This window comes from Nelumbo nucifera, chromosome 1 (genome assembly GCF_055504915.1).
Source record: "Nelumbo nucifera cultivar China Antique chromosome 1, China Antique-T2T, whole genome shotgun sequence".
In the NCBI taxonomy this organism is placed as follows: Eukaryota; Viridiplantae; Streptophyta; class Magnoliopsida; order Proteales; family Nelumbonaceae; genus Nelumbo; species Nelumbo nucifera.
Window position 1 is genome coordinate 12,273,308 of NC_142649.1, and position 16,124 is coordinate 12,289,431.

The 16,124-nt window shown below is 36.7% G+C and overlaps 2 protein-coding genes across 3 annotated transcripts; one reads left to right on the forward strand and one right to left on the reverse strand.

The window, feature by feature from the left end:
- Positions 1-1,859: 1,859 nt before the first annotated feature.
- On the forward strand, positions 1,860-4,617 carry LOC104610290 (protein TRI1). The gene is made up of 2 exons (XM_010276837.3): positions 1,860-2,292; positions 4,235-4,617. The coding sequence occupies exons 1-2, from the start codon at positions 2,044-2,046 to the stop codon at positions 4,358-4,360; spliced, it is 375 nt and encodes a 124-aa protein (XP_010275139.1). The 5' UTR covers positions 1,860-2,043; the 3' UTR covers positions 4,361-4,617.
- A 1,819-nt stretch (positions 4,618-6,436) lies between these two features.
- LOC104610291 (alpha/beta-Hydrolases superfamily protein) lies at positions 6,437-16,020 on the reverse strand. 2 transcript variants are annotated; one of them, XM_010276838.3, is made up of 7 exons: positions 15,756-15,989; positions 15,341-15,513; positions 15,211-15,263; positions 13,357-13,471; positions 12,679-12,801; positions 7,495-7,666; positions 6,437-6,948 (listed from the first exon to the last, which is right to left on the reverse strand). In XM_010276838.3, exons 1-7 carry the CDS (start codon positions 15,927-15,929, stop codon positions 6,763-6,765), a joined length of 996 nt encoding a protein of 331 aa, XP_010275140.1. In that variant the 5' UTR covers positions 15,930-15,989; the 3' UTR covers positions 6,437-6,762. The 2 variants fall into 2 exon arrangements, with proteins under 2 accessions (XP_010275140.1, XP_010275141.1); XM_010276839.3 differs by lacking the exon at positions 7,495-7,666 and having other exon boundaries at positions 12,696-12,801; positions 15,756-16,020.
- Positions 16,021-16,124: the final 104 nt, after the last annotated feature.

A 16,124-nucleotide genomic window follows, 5' to 3' on the forward strand; every position in this document is an offset into this window, starting at 1 on the left:
GGTGTTTCCTAGAGCACCATTTTTTTTGACGTGGCACTGATATGTTGCCGTTTTCTGGAGCAACGACACCGATGCCAAACAGACAATTAGTAGCCATGTTACACATTTGTTGATTACAATATGTCGATTTGATTGTTAAGACGTATTTTGAAAAGGGAGAAATGACTGTTCAACACACCTTAAGAATTCTTAACCCCACCTTGTACTTAGAGTAGGTGCCATCTCGGAATTGATGCAAATAAATAAGAGACCAAATCAGCCCCCAACAAGACTGCCCCCACAACATTCCATAGCACATCCCCGCCATGTACTAAGAACATCCCGATGATGACATTCCTATTATTAGCATTAGGAAATGTTTCCAATATACGACGGGATGTGTTGGGCTGATTTGAACTCAATAAATAACTCCACTCCCAGGCCCTGCAAGTCGCGAAACCATTCCCTCTTTGCAAGTCGTGACGTCGTTCCCTATCTCTCTTTTGGGGTGGCTCTCTTGAGTTTCTCTTTTTGTTGTTTCTTTTTTTCCCTCCTCCCCTTCTTTCATTCTTCATTTTTCCTCCCATCCAATTCTCTCCATTCTTCCTACTATTCTTCCTCCCATCTATTTCCCTCACCTTTCCCATATAGTTCTCTCCATTATTTGCCTATTTTTGTGTTTTTTTCTTCTTTTTGCAGGCATTTTAACAAGGGGGTTACTTTCTCTTGGATCTTGCATTGGGCTTTCAATACTAGTGGATGTTTCTTGACGTTTTGTCGTCCATGGTTAAGTCCGTTCGTGGTTCTCCGGCAGATGCAATTCATGGTCAGTTCCATTTGCAGTTCTCTGGCGGATGCAGTTCTGAAATGCAATTACAATCTCTGGTAGTGGTAGTAATGTTTGGGCCTTTGCCGTTTTTTGAGGATCTACCCCAACCGGCTCTTTACAGTCTTTTGGGAACATCTCCTATCATTTCTTTCGCCGTTTGTGGTGGATTGGAGTCGTGCTTATCTACTTCTGTTGGTGATTTTAAATTCACCTTTGTTTGATTGCAAAAGTTCATTATGTTCTCCTTCATCCATTTATATATTTTGTTCTTCTTGAGAAATTGTATATGGGTTATGATTGGCCTTGTTGGCAATTCTCTGTAATTGTATCAATTCTTAAATGAATGAAATATACTTTAAGCCTAAAAAAAAACTCAATAAATAAGCGGGTATTAATATTTTAAGGTGAAAGGTATTTGCCATTTTGAATTGTATACATTGAGTCGAATTGAGCTTGAACTTCTGACCTCAAGCTCAACTTTCTAATTTGAATCGAGCTCGAGCTAGATGACACCTTGACCACTGAGGGAGGCCTCGGCTTGGCACCTCGATCAATGAGGGAGATCTCGGCTCAGCACCTCGACAATTAAGGGAGACCTCAGCTCGGCACCTATTCAACTAAGAAAGACCTTAACTCGACTCGGAATTTCAACTACTTGAGAGACCTACAATAAAAAATAACCGAACTTTAACTTCCAAACTTTTGACTCGAGGTGAGATCAAACTGAAGCTCGAACTCTAAATCTCTAATTCGAATCGAGTTAGAATATGATAATTTATAATTTATGAGCGAATCCATTGGAGTTGAAGGGCCCCTCCGCTATTTTGAATTGTATACGTTAAGTGGAATTCAGAATTCTGGTGCAGTGTACAATCGTAGAAGTGCCTTTTCGGCCATTTAACGGTACGTAACTACGTATGAAGTTTATGAAATGTATATATTCGAAAAACCTAAGGGGCACCTCAAATAATTTTAAAACTACAAGGTACACTATGTATCAAAAAGCCCGGGGGTCCCCGGGTCAGTTTAAGTAATTTTCCCGTATAGGCGTATAGAAAGACTGAAACCCTCGTCCAGTCAGTCGTCCTTGGTTCCCGGCCCCCTCCTCTCTCACTCTTTCTCTATAAGCCAGTAGCCAGGTACTACCGCCACTCTGCTAATAAAACTGAACTCATTTTCATAGCTCACGTTCTGACGTTCACGAGCGGGAAGGGAAAGAGAGGAGAATCCAAGCAATGGCGTCTAGGGTTTTCAGAGGTTGCAGAGTTCTCATGGCGGCGGCGAACAAGTCCTCTACTGGGGCTAAAGCATCAGCTGCGAGCACTTCTTCCTCCCGTACTACTGCTTCTGCTAAAGCTCAGACGGGCATTTTTAAGGTTGTGCCCGTATCCCCTGCCTTGCGCAAGTTCATCGGTGCCCCCGAAGTCTCCCGTGGCGATGCTGTCAAGAAGGTCTGGGAATATATCAAGGAAAACAACCTTCAGGTCTTCTTTCTTCTCTCTTTTCTCATTTCTTAAACCCTAGAGTTTTTTATTTTTTCGATTTTTTTTCTGTTTGTTGCTTCGAGAGATTTCACTATTCTCCTCTTCCATTGTTTATTAAAATACTGCGTTTCTTTTTGGGGCTACTGTTGTCTTCTTTCTCCTACGTATATCATCCAATGCAGCTGTATATTTCTTTCTTCCTTCGCTTGTTCTAATCCATTTGCGAATGGAACCAGAAACTCTATCATTTTCCATGAGTTATTTTTTCACTGTGGTGTTTGTTGCAACAACAATGCAGCACAAGTGCGTAACTGCAGAAGAAGATGAAATTTTCTTTGAGGGGTTGTACTTTACTTTGTCAATATTCATCTTCCACCTGCCTTGTCTTGTAAAGCATTCTCTCAAAACTAAGTGTTACACTTTTTTTGTGCTTGTATGCAGTTTCTGATTTTGGGGTAACATGACTGGAAGCCATCTTTTGCAGGACCTTCTGGTTACGCCTTTTTTGGGCGTTAATCATTTTTTTGTCACTCCATTGTTCCTCTCTGAATATGATAAATTGATAACCCGGTACAATATGATACTAGTATCACAGGATTTCAAAATATACTTTTTCTGCTCTTTTATGATTCTTCCATCATTGTGATTATATGATTAAGGAAACAAGTGGAGAAGCGTACACGTTTAGCCTTATATCTATTTTGTCTTGTTCTTCCTAGTTGAGCCACAACTGCTATTAGCTTGCAGAAAAGATGATCTGATCATGTAGTTAATTATTTTTTTGCTAAAGAAGGATGTGGACATTTTGCTTTATCTCTTCCCTGTTTTCCACATCTAAGGCGTCTGTTTTCTTCTGTGTAGTAGCATGGAACAGGTAAAGAGAAATCATTTAGGCATTTCTAATTTAGATATTTTTTGTTGGTCAAGACAGATCCCTGAACATAGTTGACAGGTGGTAAATTTAGCAAATATTGAGACTGGATGGTTGTTGGACAACCCACTTTTTTTGCACATTAGCAACTTCATCTAAATAACATTTTTTATGGTTCTCATCTAAGCAACATTAGATGATTAGAACCTAAAAAAATTCCTATGTATCTTTCTATTTATGTGCATGAAACTCTCTTTAGCCCTTTATTCAATGTGTAGTTTATGAACAACTCTAGTAAGACTGCCTCTCCCTGTATTTGCACCTTTGTCCATGCCTCTATTTGGAATCAGTGGCAATAGGGCAAACCTGTATATAATCCCTCTTTTAAAGCTTTCCTCAATTCCTCTGTTTTGAAGGGATATATGTTATGAACCATTTGTCCCATGTTGGTAGTATGGGATGCTAATGTGAGGTATCCCACATCGGTAGTATGGGATGCTGTTGTGGGGCATGTATGTGCTTGTTCCCTCCCTCTAACAGCTAGCTTTTAGGGGGGGTGAGTTCCCCCAAGGCACATAACAATATATGGATTGTCATGACCACAGGAGGCGAGGTCTTCATTTCATTTTCTTTTGTTTATGGGCAGAAGATAAAAGTTCTTTTTCTTGTAGTTCTCTTTTGTTCATCAATGCCATAAATAAAGTATAAATTCATTACTGATTAGAAGACATCATTTGTTTCTATCATATGATGATGATTTTATAGTTTGAGCCACATTCGTATTGTTATTGACTTATGGTCAATTTACACTGGTAAAAATTTGTACTGCTGATACTTGGTGCACGCTTGATTATTATAACCAAAGAACATGTAGCCGACCCCATATAGTGGGGATAAGGCTTGATGTTGATGATTGAAGAACATGGATCAATATATGTATGGTTAATGTGTTGGTTTATCTTTTAAAATTTGAATTGGATAATATGTACAAGCTTTGTGCTGATGCAGCCTTAGTAGGCCTGATTTTGATTTCATGATTTTCTGGTGTTGTGCCATGTGGATGTTTTGCAGAACCCAGCAAATAAGAAGGAAATCCGCTGTGATGATAAACTGAAGTCCATATTTGAAGGGAAAGACACTGTTGGGTTCCTGGAGATTGCAACTCTGCTTTCCCGTCATTTTGTGAAGACTAACTGACTGACATGGTGTTTTTGGATGTTGCCATCTCTTTTGAGCTTCTTTGATTCTTCTTAGCTGCTTTGGTCCTGTGGAGTGTCAGAAATCTGTGTATGAAAATAGACATCTGGTTTGGTGCATTTGGAACTTGTTGTTACTGCTCAGACCATACAAAATAGGTGAGAAAGACAGGCAAAAAGCATTTTGCAATTGTTCACTGTTTAGCTCAAAATAGATACCCATTTGTGGAATGTATTTCGGAATTACTTTCAGCAGGATACCCAAAGAGTTCTCGTTCAGAATCTTTGACTGGTGGTCATCTATATCTTTGATATTTCTTGTTGAGAGGGAAACATGGAATTTATTCCCCATAAACATGTTGCTATTGGCTGGCATGTAAAAGAGCAGAAAACTGCACAGGGAAGATCAGATCATGGTTATTTTCCAGAATCTGGGAAAGGGTTTTCCATGAGTTTGTGGCTTTCCCTTCAAAGATGGTCTCTGAAACATCTGATCTGACTTGTTAAGTTTTTGCTTTTCTATTTCAAGAATAGCAGAGCCTTGTGGGGCCATTTGATGATATGAGCTGAAATTGTTGAACTGAATGACTCGTTGGTTTGTCAGGTTGGGGAGCTTATCACTGTCTGAAACTGAATTTGGGTTGAATGTTATATTCTCAAATATTTTACAAAGCAACAAGTCATTCCTTTCAACAACTTCAGTCATATCAAACTACCAGTGGTATGTCTTGAATGATACCGTCTGTCCGATATACTGATGTCCGGGCTTTACTTGTTTGATTGTTTCCGACTTGGCTGTATGATTGTATCTTTATTTCTTTGGGGCAATCTAGTCATCTGGTCCATGGCGTTATTGGTAAAATTTTCACAAATCACCGACTCCAATGGATTATTGGATTGAATGGATTCTCAATTCATGCTCCATAGTTGTATTTTGCTCGAGATGGAGAATTTTTGCCATGCATGTGAAACACTAGTTTCAGAAATTTGTTTCCTGTCAAGAAACATAATGGCCTGGATTCTGCCTTAATTGTGGATGGAAAATATGAGTGAAATCATTTCATTGCAGGTGGAGGTGGTTTGCTTTTACAAACATTAATACATACAAATGCAATTAATGGGGGTGTCCATGTATCACCGTTTACTCAATAAACGTAAATAGAACCAAACAAATATTATGTTTGGCTCTAGGTATGGTGATTCCTCCAGCATCTGGATGGGGATGATATCATGGTGGTGCCATTGTTTTCTACTCAGTTGAATTCAGTTGGTTGAACGGGTAATCTGGATTCTAGTGTTTCAGCCACCTTCCAGCCACAATCCTAGTTTGGGCCAAACTGTAACCCACTATTTTACGAATATTCATTGACCCATTTCAAGGACCCTTCGTTCTGGTTGGTACGATAGATCTGTCTAACCCGTTTAGTAGATTATTGGGTTTACCCGTTTAATAGATTATTGGGTTTTCATATTTTCGTTTTAAATTTTTTGGATTTTTACAGTTCAGTCCACCGTCAGAATTGGTCAATTTTTTCCAATGTATTTATGCCTAGCTCCCCCTATGAACAGTTAAACACCATCCCCCATCAATTTGGCATTTTTTCCCCCATGACCCAAACCTTACAATTGTATTGTGAATTCTGAGGTGGAATAAACGATTCTAAATTTTTTATAGGTACCTTGTCTTTCCGGCATCATAGATTTTCCCCTCATCAAATGGATATTAACTCACCTTTTTTTTTTTATTATTTTTATTTATGCTTTTAACCCAAATCCATTTAAATGTGGGTTGGTAATGAGTAATATTAGCTTTATGGCCATAAGGTTACAATAATCTTTAATTTGGTTTCAGAAACAATATAATTTTTCTAAATCAAATTAAATGTTATCACTTTCTTTTAACAAAACACACTAAAAGAACATATTTTTTGTTTTTTTTTTGTTTTTGATGATGTGACATACTTTAAAAACAAGGAAAAGAAAAAAGACTCGGGTTGGAGAAAACCCCTATTCTAAGATAGCAACATCTGAAAACAGATGACAGACGGCAAGAACATGAATTATCTAAAAATGAAAGTTGAACCAGTGTCAATGAATTGATTGAAAAGTTCACTTAATTAACAGTAATTAGGAAAAAAGGTGGGATGGCAAGTAGATTATATAAAAGTGCAAGTCTTTCATGTTTTCCCTTTCTCAAGTCTTCCCCACCACCGACCTGACCCCCTCACCCAACCAAAAATAAAATAAAGTTATAAGACCAAGAAAGATGGAGATTGCCCTCAGCTCAATGTTTCTATAATATACAGTGAAAATAAAGGAGCACAAAAATATAGATAAATAAATAAATATAACATGATAACATGGTAACATTGAATTTCTGCTTTCCCCTTCAAGTAATAATGGTTAGCTGAGAAGGTGATGTATCCATGTCTCCACAATAGCAGGTGAGCCATACCAGGGTCTCAGTGTGTCATCTGAACCAACTGGTGAGTGGTAAATTCCATCCAAGGTAATATTCAATGCACCCTCTAGATGAGCTGATGACTCAGGAACCACCCCATCACCCCAAACATCTGCCTGACCACAAACCTGGCATAAAGTATTGCTTGTTGGTAAGTAAATGCTTTAAGAATTTCTTGGTGTCTTGACAATAGGCACCATTGATCGTTAGAAAGTATAGTGTCTTGAAGAGACATCATAGGGGCTAATAAATTTTGTAGCAATCATCTGCTCGTCTGTGTTGGCAGCATATGAATCATGATTAATGTGTCCAGGATTGGATAATAATTATAAGGAACCTTATTTGAGAAAGTAAGACTCTATGCATCTTATCTATCCAAGTGAATGGATTTGAATTTTTCAACTATCAGATACATAGCAAATGAGATGACTTTATCAATTAAAAAACATAGCGAGTAAAAAGAAAAAAGAAAGAAAGAAAGAAAAAATAATGAAAGAAAGAGGAAAATCCACATTGATTACAATTGATAACATGGATTTCTCGTATGACCAACTATTTTAATTTTTTATTATTTTCATTTTTTTGCAGGACTGGTCCTCTTTACAATGGGTTTTATAAGTCAAAGCAGATGAACTAGTAAGTGTATTTTAGTTGACAAAGATTTTGTGATTTACCTGCTTGTATCCCTGACCAATGAAGCGGGCACGCAAGGTCGGAGCAGTTGATGTTGACTCATTCGTGTTACTAACAACAGTCAATTCTGTCATGGATTCACTGTTGTCTAAGAGGACCATGGAATTAGAATCCAGATTGGAATCGGAAAATAAGCGAGCCCCTTGAATATACCTACATTATTTACCTTGATGACTTAGATTTTGAAGTTTGTGGGTTGTTGGAGCAAGAAGTGAAACTTAAGAACCTAACAAAATGGATGATAAGAATAAATCTTTATACTGCAGACCTGTTTCATTCCACAAAGACTTATCCACTTAAAAAAATGTATGTTAAGTAAATGTAATTATGCTTATTTCCCACTTTCTCAAAATGATTTTCCAAGTTTTTCTTCATCTACAAGTTTTCACATTTAATGCTTAGATTTTCCACTAACACAAAATTAGTGCGGAAATGGGTAAAATGCAAAAAAAAAAAAAACTCATGCATTAAATTATTAAAATGGAGCTAAAATAATTTGCTTAGGTAACTGCTAAATCCAAATAACTACACCTGTTAATTACCAAATCATGATACTAATAAAAAATTGCATTTTTTTGTTTTTAAGAAATCCAAAAAAATTTTATTGTTCTGAGAAAAATAGCAATAAATAATTCTGATTGCAGCGATTTCAAACTGAAACTTGCACAATTCTCTCTTTGACTCTTGCAGGATTCATCATGGGAAGTTCTGTTCTTTGTAAAAGACCTAGATGCAGTTGAAAGCTGCTTCTAATGATGTATTCCATGGCTATAGGAATCAAATGTTCATAATCCTACATCACATGGTCCTTATATGAGCATTTATGTGAACTTTTTTTTTGATGAATGAGCATTTATGTGAACTTAAATGGGATGCTCTTGACCGAGCAGCATCTTTGCACTGTACAGTACATGGCAAAATATTTTCTCCCTCTTATTTTTTCTGGTGGTACTGATACCCATATCTATTATTATAACTTGTATATATACGAAATGAATTGGTCCCATGATAATGTTTTCTTTCCATGTGATACCAGTGTCCCAGGAAAAGCCCTTCAGAGAGGTGTGAGATTCAGAAAAAAAAAAAGAAGAAAACCTTAGGTAACGGGGAGTCTTCTGAAGTTGGTTTTGTTTGTATGGGATGGAAATACAGTTTGGCCTATAGTAGTCCTATTGATGAGGGGCAAATACAGCCTTCTGGAAAGGAACTTGAAGAATCTAAAAATAGAACCATCTTTGTAAACTAGAAACCACCTCCTTCCAATCAAGTTAAGATCAATTTTGATGCCTGTCTTGAACAACGGAAAACAAGCATAGCTTGGGTGGCCTGGGATAATTTTGGAAATATTTTATTTCCAATTATCATCCTATTATAGGCTGCACCACAATCACGGTAACAGAAGCTTGGGCAGCGCGGGAGGCAGTTCAAGGCATGATGGAGATACAAAACAAGGAAATCGTCATCAAAGGGGACTCAGCTCTAATGATTTTCAGCAGCAATAATAAGTGCAAGCCAACATGGTCTTCAGCTAACATCATCTGAGACATACAGCTCCTTAAGGAAAGCTGTCAAAGAAGGATCAGGTTCAAGCACGTTCTCAGGGAGGCAAACATGTTCACTGATCTCTTGGCAAAGTTAGGTTACGAGGACAATTTCGGCTGTGTGATGGATCAAGCTCAAATTGATCTTTGGGGTTGCATTATCCCCCACTATTTTTGTAGTGCAAGTCCTTTCTGTACAAGAGAGAGAGAGAGAGAGAGAGAGAGAGATGAGGTGGATTCCACCAAGGCTGAGGTGATGGCTCTTCTTGAGCCTCAGGGGTGCTATCTTGCAAAGGCTCTCATCCTTGATGGTTGAAGGTGATTCTTTAAATGCAACCAGATGGGAAAAGGTTTTGGAAGATGATCATGGAGATTATCCTAGAAACTGAATCAAATTAGAGACAATGAGCTACTGTTGAACTCTTGGTATTACTAGCTTGAATTGGACTATTTAGGGAGATGAATGCCATTTCTGATGAATAAGTGAGTTTGGGAAGTTAATTGATGAGGAATGTATGCTGAATCTTCGATGGAAATGTCAGTCATCCAAATATAAGAAACATGTTGGAAATATTGTAAAAATTATAGATATGGTGGAAACATTATGAAATATGCAAAATGTAGAATGGTATTTTATGAGGCATAGACACACCTTTTTAAATTATTATCTTATTCCAAATCATTAAACAAAGCTAAGAAACTAAGGTTATAGACAAAAGAATACGTTCTGAAGTTGCCCTGTAAACCTTAAGATTCAGAGCTTCATGACAAAATGAGTTAAAGCAAAATTTAAATTCATAGAAAATGTAAATGGTTGTAATAAATCAACCAAATAATCTATTACACAAATAAAAACTAATATTTAACTTCACATTTGAAATGAATATTGAGTTAGCTCAAAGTGATAACCATATAAGTGAGGTGGACAATAACTTGTTACTTCACATACCTACAATATTGTCACCAGCTTATGTTATAATACTATCTCTTGTACTCCACATAGTATTAGTAGTATTCATTGGATAATATGTCAATTCTAGTAAAATTTCATGTTGGTACCCTTTGAAGTGGAAGTGGAAATATGTTGTGGAAACTATCTCTTGTACTCCACATAGTGTTGGTAGTGTTCATTGGGGAAATGTCAATTCCGGTAGAATTTCGTGTCTTTACCCATGGAAATGGAAATATGTCATGGAAATATTAGGGAAATCAAGGACATTTTAAACTATACTCTGTCTGCCTGTGTCCATCCTATACATTATCTTTCTGTAGTTTCTCCATACTATTAATTAAATCCTTTTAACAATTACTATTCCAATAAATGTCCAAAAGCATATATTCATTCAAAAAAGAGTTAATTGAACTTCTTTTTTGATAGAAAACAAGAGATCAATAAAAAGCTACACACAACGGGGGGTAGCACATCCCCAAATGTCAGCACAAGAAAGACACTTTAAAGAGAAAGGCAACGAAGAAACAGAAACAAGGTTTGAATGAGCACAATTAGCAAGCCAATCGGCAACCCCTTCCCGGAAAGTGTGACTGTACTCCACAGCGCTGTCCATCCTCTCGACCAAAGACTTGCAACCTTCAATGATCCTTCTCAGATCATTGATTCACTATCATAATTTGAAGTAGATTCCATAAATGAGTTTTTAGCTCTATCAATGATTATGGAAGGAGGAATTGCCTTGTTATCAAAGGTTTTGTTATTTTGATTCTTCCAAATTTGCCACAATAAAACAGCATTTTTTTTTCTTTTACAAATAGAACTTTAGGATAATGAGAATTATCATCCAGAGAAGCCCACCACTCAAGAAACTTTATTGTTGTTCCCCGGAGGAGCCAGAATAGTATCTCTCGTGATGAGCCATATTTGTTTAGTGAAATGGCATTTAAAAAAATATGAACAGAATCCTCCTCTTCACCACAAAAATCACAACAGCTGTCAATATCAAAACCTCTTCTCCTAAGGGCTATCTTGGAAGGGAGTTTATTGTTAAGCAAGAGAAATAAAAAGACCTTGATTTTGGGAGCAATTTTCAGATTCCAAATTTTACTGATTTCCTTTGTCACTCTAGTAGGGTTACCATGCATCCAGCAAGCCTCATTATAGGCCAATGTGATTGAGAAGTCTCCTTTTGGGTTAGGTCTCCAAATCTTACTATCCTCATGATCACCCGACGGAATGAAAATATTTCTAATTTTTTCCCACGCACTTAAAGGCACTAGGTCCTTAATCAAGTCCTTCCAAGTTTTGGTCTCGTGATTAATGACGTCACTAACCCGGAGGTCAGTATTATTAATTTCTGCTTTGTTAACCAAATTGATCAGGGGAACCTCATCTGACCACTTATCCAACCAAAATTTTGTCTCATTACCTTTGCTAATAATCATTCCTAGCCCTCTCTTAATCAAATCACGGGAATCAAGGATGCCTTTTCAAGCCTATAAGTGATTCTTTTTTGGCTTAGTCTCCCAAAAGTCTTCTCTCCGAACATATTTGTTACTTACAACTTGAACCCATAAGTTATCATTTCCATTTAGCACTTTCCATCCTAATTTTGCAAGGCAGGCTTCATTCATCCAGCCTGGATTCTTCAGGCCCAGACGACCCCAAATCTTAGAAGTGCATACTTGGTTCCAATTGATGAGGTGGAGGGATTTCCTATCTTTACTGTTAGTCCATAAGAAATCCCTTTGCTTCTTATCAAGGTCCTGAATAACACCTTTAGGGACTTTAAATGATCTCATAATATATTGAGGAATCATGTTACTAGAAGCCTTTATGAGAGTAATTTTACCAGCAAGGGAGAGGCAGTTTCTTTTCCATCCTTCCAGTTTACTCTCCATCTTTTCACCCAAAAATTTGAAGGTGTCCTTGTTATATTTGTTGCTAAATACAGGAGCACCCAAGTAGTTTTCATTTTTCGCCTGTAAAGGGATTATGAGAATTTTTGCCATGATTTTCTTAAGTTTTGGGTGAATATTCTTAGAAAAAAGTAAAGTTGACTTGGTGAAAACAATACAATCATTATCAAATTGAAGGATAGGAATGGATGGCCCTTGTCTGGACACCCAACAACCAATAGGACTCCTGGGGGCAGAAGCCTCCCTCAAAAGGTTAAGAGAGAGAGCCTACACACAGAGGACAAAGAGTTAATTGAACTTTGATTTATTGTTAGTTCTCTTGAATACAATCCAAAATATGGAAGTATAAGGTAGAGGTGTCTAGTAATGGCACATTATATTGCTTTTCAAGACCATGCATCCTAATTCATACTCTCCAATGAACAGATAACGAAAATGCTCAAGGAAATGTACTTATTTTAATAACTCATGCTCATAAAGCATAATATAATGTTGGACATTCTTCCAAGACAATATATAGCTCAAAACCCCTGACAGTCTACATGACATAACCAAGTATTATGCAAGGATCAGAATATTGCATGAATCAAAATGAAATATGCAAGCTACAGATAAAAGCTAGAAGAACTGTGTGGTGAAAGTGGCATGAATCATCCACTGCTGGATTTAAGGCAAAAACAAGTATGGGATATCAAGAAACAGAAGAATGTGATTCTTGAATTTACTGATAAAAAATGTGATTCTTGAATTTACCTCCCCGCAATACATACATATTTCAAGTCTGGTGTATATATAGCTTTTGCACAATATCTGTCAACATAATCCAAGAGGCCCCTTGTTTGATCAATTACTCCTGGCAATCCCTTTGGAGGTGGTCTGAAAGAAAACATACTTTCTGGTCAAGCTGTAATGATGAAATGCAAATAAGACCTCTTGAGGATAGAAAGTGAATTCACCATAAAAATCTCTTCAAACCACGTTCCCAAATACAACCAGTATAATGCCACAAGAATTTATTACGAAGAAAGTAACAGATTTCCATAAGTTATGAAAAGAAAACAGGGTACATGAGAAGATGTACCCTGTTTCATCAATTATGCCATAAGAACCTGTCATATGGGTACTCTATATTTGGAAAAATCCTGAAACAATATGCTTTTATGAGTTGAAGAATTCTGAAAAAGGAGACATTAAAGTAAAAACAGAACCAACATGTGAAGAGGGAATAACAGATTAGAAAATGGAAAACTAGTGAAAAACTCAACAGTAATATGAAAAAAAAGCCTAATTCGTTATCATTAATGCTTATTAAAGACTGCTAGATTTTTTTATCTTGCACGTTCTTCTTTAGATGAGAATGCATTTAAGAATATTTTGGGAAGCTGAAAAAGAGATGTTCTCCAAGTACTGAAAACTTGATAAGAAACATACAAATGAGGGGTTCCCAGAGTCAATAACAAGGAAATGTTTGACAGGCCAAATTCTTCCATGTAAAGACGTGCAAGCCATCCTCCAGCTGAGTGCCCAATTAAGGATAAACTCTGACCTGCAATGCAGCAGTTTCTTTTGTGGATTCAGATATCCAGGTAAGGGTTGTAGAGAGACTAAATGCTTAAAAAAGATAAGTAATAAGAATAGTTCAGAAAAGACAAAAACTGACTGTTGACATAATTATGCAATATCATATCAATCAATCAATCACTTAAAATGTCACAATGAAAAAAATAGAATGGCTTTTTGTTTGAGAGAGACCCTAGAAATTTAACTTTCATATAACTAAGTATTTTAGATGTTATGCATCAATAGCTACCCTCTGAGGAATAGATGAAAATCACAGAATACAGAGAAGATACACAAAGATGTTTAAAGAAAATGAATAATGAAAGAAGTTTGGCTCTACTTGGGATTCACATGAACTATTGTAACATGCAAGTCACCTAAGAATCAAAACAAGAATTTAACCCCTCTCTATTTGTCCCATATTAACAGTCATATTGCTTTCTCTTGTTTTCATATGTTTATACTCAACACATTTACAATAGGTGATAAAATGAGCAAAGTTAAACTAAGATGGTTTGGTCAGGTGCATAGAAGGCCATCAACAGCACTTGTAAGAAGAATTGATTTGTTACAAGTTGAAGGGGCTAGAAGGGCAAAGGGTAAAAGGACATGGGTAGAAGTAGTAAGAAATGATTTAAGCAACAATGATTTAACTATGGATATGGCATTAAACAGAATGGTTTGGTGAAACAGGATTCATGTAGCTGACCCTATATATTTGGGATAAGACTTGGATGATGATGATGATACTCAACACCTTTACAAGGATATAACTGACATAATGTAGGTTGTAGAGAAAAGATATACAAGTTTATCAAATAATATTTAATGCAAAGTTTTACTGTTTCTTTTTCTGGTTTGCTTTTCTGCAGTTTCTACATTCATTATTTGGTATGATGATTCAAAAAATTTAAGACTGTTCTCCTTTAGAATTTTCAAAATGTTGTTTCAGTTTTCATATATAGTGGTGATTATTTGCTTTCCTGTATTTCATCTAGAAAGATGTATAATTGTCAAAAACTCTATCTTAAGGTTACTTCCAATGATTAGGATACATCAAGAGACTTTATTGAAAGAAATAGCTTTCATGTGTTCTGTGGGAAATTCACATGTTCTAGTTAAAGGTAAAGAGAGCAAGATATACATTTGTTTTTCAGCCATTTGATAGAATAATCACAATTCAGCTGAAACAACAAGGTAAAATGAAACAGACCTTTGTCTTCAAATCATTATCATCATCATCATCATCATCATCATCTAAGCCTTATCCTAACTATATGGGGTTGGCCACATGAATCCTGTTTCACCATTCAATTCTGTTCATATCCATTGTTAAATTATGAGCCTTAAATCATTTCTTACTACTTGGATCCATGTCCATTTTGGTATGCCCCTAGCTGTTAACCATCTTAGTCTACTTTCTCTCATTTTATCACTTATTGGAGCTACTCTTGAGTTACTCCAAATGACTTCATTGATGACCCTATGCTTTCTAGCTTTTCCACTCATCCATCTCAGTGTATGCATTTCTGCCACCACTTCGATCTTCAAATGTGAGAGTTTATGTGAGCAATCGACTGTATTAGACACGAATAATATAGTAGAAAACGAGAAGAAAGACTTTATTTTAGAATACTACAGATAAGCATTAATATTTGGTATCTTTCCTTTTTTTTTAGATTATCTATTAAGAAAATAGGGTTGGGGGTGGGAGAAATAACAGACCTTCAGCTAATATCCTTGCTTCCTGAACTGCTTCATCGACCCTCTTCAGATACCTGTAATCCAGAACACTGAACCTAGTCAGAAAAACAGAAGATATTACAAAAAGATGATTTAAATGCAGAAAATATACCAATCAAGAACAGGCCGAGGACGAAGGGTTCCCCTCCAATAATTGGGATCCAACAAGCCAGCTGCATTCCTGAGCCAATCAACTCTAGAAACTTTAGCAACCACTGTGGGCACACCATATTCTTTCAACGTAACCTGAAGCTTCTGATAATCACTTGAATTGTTCCCTAAGCCCTGAACCATACAGAAGTAATCAACCGAATGTTTCTTATTATTCATCTGAAATGAAAAATCTAAAAATCCACACGAACAAGCAATGCCCATCTACCCAACACCTTAATTTTCTTCCTAAAGATAGCTGATTAACTTAACTACCTGATTTTTGAACTAAAAACTTGTGGGTAACAGAAGAAAACTTCTTAGACTTATAAGAACAGTATTAATGACTAACTGTATAAAAGAATAACTAACTTAACTGGAAGAATAACGGCCGGGCGACAGTTGACAGGCGTTGGTTGGGCTGGCTTTTCCTCTGTTCCTGCAGCGGCTAACGTGGCAATAAAATGGCGGTGTTTGATGGGTTGTGGTGGTGGTCGTCTTCTTGGACTCGGAAAGGTTGTTGGCATTGAAATCAACGTTGCCCAAGCCATTCCCTAGCTTGGGTTTCTGCTCTTCTCTGCAACTCTCCATTGGTTTGCAGGTATGCACTGTTATTTAGATGAAAAACCATTGGATTGGAATCCTTCCGAGGATTCTATCCTTTTATAGATTGAACCATTGGATTGGAACCTGGGAACTTTATCGTGGAGATCGATAACATAGAATCAGAATCTATTGGGACTACT

What these genes read in the sequence shown, in the direction of transcription:
- LOC104610291 (XM_010276838.3), bottom strand. Translation starts at nt 15,929, where the DNA reads ATGGCTTGGGCAACGTTGATTTCAATGCCAACAACCTTTCCGAGTCCA. An exon ending in GCCCGGCCGTTATTCTTCCA is followed by an intron (nt 15,514 to 15,755) that starts GTTAAGTTAGTT and finishes TGTATGGTTCAG; the next exon opens with GGCTTAGGGAACAATTCAAG. An exon ending in TTGGTCAGGGATACAAGCAG is followed by an intron (nt 6,949 to 7,494) that starts GTAAATCACAAA and finishes ACTTTATGCCAG; the next exon opens with GTTTGTGGTCAGGCAGATGT.
- LOC104610290 (XM_010276837.3), top strand. Translation starts at nt 2,044, where the DNA reads ATGGCGTCTAGGGTTTTCAGAGGTTGCAGAGTTCTCATGGCGGCGGCG. An exon ending in TCAAGGAAAACAACCTTCAG is followed by an intron (nt 2,293 to 4,234) that starts GTCTTCTTTCTT and finishes GATGTTTTGCAG; the next exon opens with AACCCAGCAAATAAGAAGGA.